General features: G+C 54.1%; 1 protein-coding gene across 1 annotated transcript in view; it reads right to left on the reverse strand.

The window, feature by feature from the left end:
- Positions 1 to 1,106: 1,106 nt before the first annotated feature.
- Ube3c (ubiquitin protein ligase E3C) overlaps positions 1,107 to 5,775 on the reverse strand; it is a 139,420-nt gene continuing 134,751 nt past the window's right edge. Inside the window, exons 21-22 of the mRNA XM_013027202.1 lie at positions 5,113 to 5,186; positions 1,107 to 2,486 (exon numbers count right to left, since the gene is read on the reverse strand). Coding sequence (XP_012882656.1) covers positions 2,187 to 2,486; positions 5,113 to 5,186 — 374 coding nt within the window. The 3' untranslated portion in view covers positions 1,107 to 2,186. The remainder of the gene's footprint in view (positions 2,487 to 5,112; positions 5,187 to 5,775) is intronic.

The following is a 5,775-nucleotide window of genomic DNA, read 5'->3' on the forward strand; positions in this document are numbered from 1 at the left end:
GCAAGGCAAGCGCTCTACCACTGAGCCACCTTCCCAGCCCCATCTTCATTTCTCTTTGAAGCACAGCCTATCAATCCAAGCTCACCACCATCTCCTCAGGTTTCTGACCAGGGTGTTGACCCTCCAGGGTTATCAGCAGCGCCGCACCTGGGCTGACGCGGCCGGCGCGGTGGGCCTGCGCGGGAGCACTGTGTGGAAGCTCCCGGCTGGGGTGCGCCGTGGCTGCCCAGCAGCAGCTCTGCGAGCCCCAGAGCACTGGAGAGCTTCCGTCTCCGAGCAGTGGCGGCCGTGAGGACCGAGCACCAGCCTGCCACCAAAACAAGCACGACCGAGAAAGGCAAGGGTGGGCTGGGAAGGTGGCTCAGTGGTAGAGCGCTTGCCTAGCATGCATGAGGCCATGGGTTCGATTCCTCAGCAACACATAGGCAGAAAAAGCTGGAAGTGGCGCTGTGACTCAAGTGGTAGCACGCTCGCCTTGAGGAGCTGAAGGGCTGAGGGCCAGCGCCCAGGCCCAGAGCAGGGAGACTTCTCCACAGGGAGGTCTGGGCGCTGTCGCTGACGGGGAATGCCAAGACCAGGCGCCGGCTGCACCAGGCTGGGGCCGCGGTGCGGCTGCTGGCAGTGCTCCACTACGGAATAAACCGCCAGACTGACCTGGGCTACGTGGTCTTCGGGGAAAGTTAAATACAAGCATTCAGCCATTAGCACACACATCTAAGTAAAGAAGCTAGGAGAGCTGAGGGGAAGAACAAGCAAGGATAATTCCAAGTTTGTCTTTTGTGTCTCCATTTAAAAACACTTGTAAGATACAGAAACAGGGCTGGGAAGGCAGCTCAGTGGGAGATACAAAAACAAACCTACGAAGACATAGAACATTCAAGGTAATCAACCCCAAAGAAAAAAGAAAATCCAAGAAATGCTATCTCTGTATATGAAGACTACGAATAGCATTTAAACACTTAATTTATTACTCAAATTAAGAAATTATACATTTTGTTTTGATAATGGTCATTATCTTCAAAGTGTCATTCAGTTTTCCCACATTTAAAAGTATATTGCTAGCTGCGGTCCGCCAGCTCCGCCACGCCAGGCCCCGACGGCTCGCCGGCTCGCATGCACCTGCGTGTGCGGGGCTGCGGCTCGCCCCACGCGACTCCGCTGGCGGAGGACACGGTCCCTGGCAAGCGCTCCCAGGCTCTGATAAAGTGCCGACATGAGACCCACCCGGATCTTCTCTGACACGTGCTGGGGAAGCCCGCATGTGCCAAGCAGCAGCAGAGGGTGCCGAGCTGGACGGTCCCCAGGACGCCCAGGCTGGTGGCGGCGTGGCCGGGCCGGGGCCGGGGGTCACGGAGAGACGCAGCCCACCACTTTGGTTCAAACGGCTTTAATAGAAGCTGCAGTTCCCACGCTCCTCACCCGTCCCTTGGTGCAGGTGACACACTGGCCTGGGGAGCGTGCTCCTCCTCCTCCTCGACAGCTTGCCAAGCCCACAGCAGACAGGAACAGCAGAGAACCCACCGCACAGCCACACACCAACCGCCCGACTGGCCGCACGGCGCGGGTCAGGGGTAACCACGAGCATGCGAGTCCCGCCTGGGGGAGAATGGCTTGAAAAGCACAAATAAAATAAAAATAATACCATTGTTTCTATTTTCCAAACCTAACCACTTTGGGAAAAGGCAGCAGGAAATCATGCCTTTAGTTGTGACAATTAGGCTTGTAAACACTCAACCACACGGAAGCGGTGGCCGCGGGCGGCTCCGTGGTGCTGCGGCTTCGCTCCACAGCCCCCTCTCCCTCTCTGCAGACCACAGACGTCCGCGGGGCCCGGGCCCGGCGGCAGCTCAGGACGCATGCTAAAGGTCGGCAAGGCCAAAGTGTCATCTTTGGTTCATTTCACTGAGTTGCCTCTAGTCTAAAAACTGTGCTCTTCTTGGCAAAATTACGAAGCCACATGGCACATAACAATGGAGATTTCAAGTTATCTGAAAAGCAATGTCCAACCAGTTCAGTGGCCATGTTGTAATAAAAAGGATCTAAAAATGGAGGGGAGAAATGCCAGAGGGAGACGCAGGAGAGCACGGCCCGGCCTGGGCACCCCACTCCAGGGTCTGGCAGTGCTGGCTGCGGGGGTCAGCCCAGGCTCGCTCCAGCTCAGCCCGGCCCGGCCCGGCCAGCTCAGCTCAGCTCAGCTCGAAGCCGGCAGCACACTCGATGGCGTAGAGCAGCTTGCTTCGCAGAAGGGACGCGTCGTGGAACTCCGGGAGCTTGAGCAGGTTCATGCAGGTGCTGGCTGTGGGGAGCCGCTCCAGGTCCGAGCCTCCGTTGTGAATGCAGAAGGCAGGGTACAGCTCCTGCAAGGCAGGGCGCAGGGCGCGGTTACTGTCTGGCGGCAAGTTCACCACACTGCCCTCTCCCTGCACCATGAGGCCGCCACACTCCGCTTCCCACGGCCACTCTGGCTCTGATTTGCCACACTCGGGCTGCGGCAAGCAAGAGGACTGACTTCAGTCCATGCCAATCAGTACTCTCCATGATTAGGGCCTTGGAAGGGTTTTGTATCTTATACTCAAGAAACTGACACGAAAGCTGGGCACTGGTGGCTCACACCTGTAATCTTAGCTGAGATCTAAGGAGGCTGAGATCTGAGGATCTCAGTTCAAAGCCAACACACAGGGCAGAAAAGTCCATGAGACTCTTAAAAAGCCCGAAAAAGCCCTGTAGCTCAATGTGGTAAGCACTAGCTTCGAGCCCAAAAGCTCAGGGACAGCACCCAAGCCCTGAGTTCAAGACCCAGTGGTATCTTATTCTGAAAACTAACACATGAGCAGAGAGGAATCAGACTGACTGTAGAAATAAAAATGTTTGCCAAGCGCGTGGGGAGAGTCTACCCAAGATGGACGGCGGGCATAAATGTGCCCTTTTCATCCGAAAACAAACTGCTTTCATCTGTGTGGTGGCGCAGGACCGCTCCACTGCCCAGGACGCAGGGGTGGGAGGGTCAACGCCGAGGCCAGCCCGGGCAGCTCGAAGAGCGTAGCTCGAAACTGAGCCACGTGCATCGGATGCAGGAGGATGGAGGCGACACTGACCAAGATCCACGGTACTCACAGCCTCACCCCGGACCCTTCGGCACTACTGCAGGAGGGGAGGGTGCAGAAATGGGGGGACAGAGGGTGAGCAAACGCAGCAGTGGGACTCACTAGACACCATGTTGAAAATGAACTCTACACCTTACTGTGGACCGGTGAGGGAAGAAGGAGTGACACTGTTATTGCTGACTTATGAAACTAGCCCCTCTTGTCCATACCCTTTATATTACCAATAAAAATGCATACAATAGCTGGGTGCTGGTGGCTCACACCTATAATTGTAGCATCTCAGGAGGCTGAGATCGAGGTTCAAAGCCAGCTTGAGCCACAAAGTCCATGAGACTTTTTTTTTTGTCGGTCACGGGGCCTGAACTCTGGGCCTGGGCGCTGTCCCTCAGCTTTTCAGCTCAAGGTGAGCGCTCTACCACTTGAGCCACAGCGCCCCTTCCAGCTTTATCTGCTGATGTGGTGCTGAGGAACTGAACCCAGGGCCTCATGCATGCAAGGCAAGTGCTCTACCACTGAGCCACCTTCCCAGCCCCTCCATGAGACTTTTTTTTTTGTAGGTCGTGGGGCTTGAACTCTGGGCCTGGGCGCTGTCCCTCAGCTCTTCAGCTCAAGGCGAGCGCTCTACCACTTGAGCTACAGAACCACTTCCGGTTTTCTGGTGGTTTATTCCTGCCCGGGCTGGCTTTGAACCACGATCCTCAGATCTGAGCCTCCTGAGTAGCTAGGATTACAGGTGTGAGCCACCAGCGCCCGGCTGACTCTTTTTTTTTTTTAAATTCTGTTTTATTTTATTTTTCCATGAGACTCTTATCTCCAATAAACTACCAGAAAGCCGGAAGTGGCGCTGTGGCTCAAGTGGTAGAGTGCTTGCTCTGAGCTGAAGAGCTGAGAGACAGCGCCAGGCCTAGAGTTAAAGCCCTACAACCCCCCCAAAAACAAACAAAAATGCATAAATGTAAAACAAAAACAACCAATCAAAGGGCTATGGGTGTGGCTCATTTGGCTTGCAAGTACAAAGCCCCCCAAATCAACCAACAAACAGAAAAACTTCCTAAGCCTGAGCTTGTCACTCTCACCTGTAATCCTAGCCACTCAGGGGGACCACAGTGCAAAGCCAGACCAGGCGGAAAAGTCCTTGAGACTCTTATCTCCAAGAAATCACCCAGAGGCAGAAGTAGAGCAGTAGCCTTGAGCAAAAAAAGCTTAGAGACAGCACTAAGACCTGAGTTCGAGCCCCTGGACAGCATGAACACATAAAAAAAGTTAAAATTTCATCTAGGTACTCACAGGGCTGAGATCTGAGTATTATGGTTTGAAGCCAGCTGGGCAGACAAATCCAAACGCTCCTATCTTCAATTAGCCAGCCAAAAACCAGAAGTGGAGGTGTGCTTAAACAGTGCACTGCCAGCCTTGAGTGACAAAGCAAAGCCCAGGAGCGCAGGACTGAGCGCAGCCCTGGGACTGGACCGTCAGTCATGTGTTTGCATCTCAATGCACGCTCACACGCATGAACCACAGATAACACAGCTGAAAAGAGACAAAACTAGACTTCTTACTTTCAGACCGTCTTTGTTAAATATAAGACACACATATGGTGGGCCAGGGGCACGTTTCCCCAGGACCATGAGCAGGAGGCCCAGTGCGGGCAGGAAGCATGCTCTTTTGAGGGAGAAAGGCTCTGACTGCGGGGAGCCTGCCAAGCCGCTGAGCCACCCCAACGCTTGAGAAGCTCTGTCCAGTGAAATTCCACGTTTTTTTAATAATGCTAATTGAATTTCCTACTTAAAAATCTTTAAAGTGAGATGAAGTTCTTCACTGAAATCTGAGTCACAGGCACCATTTCGTGCCTAATTAAATACAGAATGGGAACCTGCATTAATTCAGAAGGAGAAAAACCATCCATTTATTTATTGCATGGCCTGATGGAACTTAACAATTCTCCACGGCACTTTTTTGGTCTGTAACAATCACGTTCATTAAACATGTTAACCTGTAATCTGCTTCGTACGTTGCGCTTCTGCAATGGCCAAGCACTGACAGCTGCATACTGCCTCACCTGCTTTGCCCTCTGCAGCACTGCAGCTGGGGGGGGGGGAGGGAGAAAGAGGAGAGGAGACGAGAGGGGAGAGGAGAGGAGAGGAGAGGGGGAGAGAGAAGAGAGGAGGGGGAGAGGAAAAGGGGAGGGGGGAGGGAAAGAGGAGAGAGATGAGAGGAAAGAGGAGAGGAGAGGGGGAGAGGAGAGGAGAGAGAGAAGAGGAGGGGGAGAGAGAGGAGGAAAGGGGGAGGGAGGGAGGGAGCGTGTGTGTGTGCACGCGCGCGCACACGCCCATGTGAGGGGGCTCCAGGAGCATGCTTAGGCCAGTGTCAGCACCAGGGCGGTGAGGAGAAGAGAGGAGCCACACATGGGCCAGGAGCCACTGTCACTACCAACAGGGCCAAGCTTCAAAGTCTTTCTGCTTTAAGGAATCACGCCTCCTGGGCTGGGAAAGTGGCTCAACGGTAGAGCACTTGCCTTGCATGCATGAGGCCCTCGGTTCCATTCCTCAGCACCACATAAGCAGAAAAAATTGGAAGTGGGGCTGAGACTCAGGTGGTAGAGCACTGGTGTACAGATGAAGAGCTGGGGGACAGTGCCCAGGCCCTGATTTCAAACCCCATAATCAGCAAAAAA

The sequence above is a fragment of the Dipodomys ordii genome, unplaced genomic scaffold (assembly GCF_000151885.1).
Source record: "Dipodomys ordii isolate 6190 unplaced genomic scaffold, Dord_2.0 Scaffold101, whole genome shotgun sequence".
NCBI classification, from domain to species: domain Eukaryota; kingdom Metazoa; phylum Chordata; class Mammalia; order Rodentia; family Heteromyidae; genus Dipodomys; species Dipodomys ordii.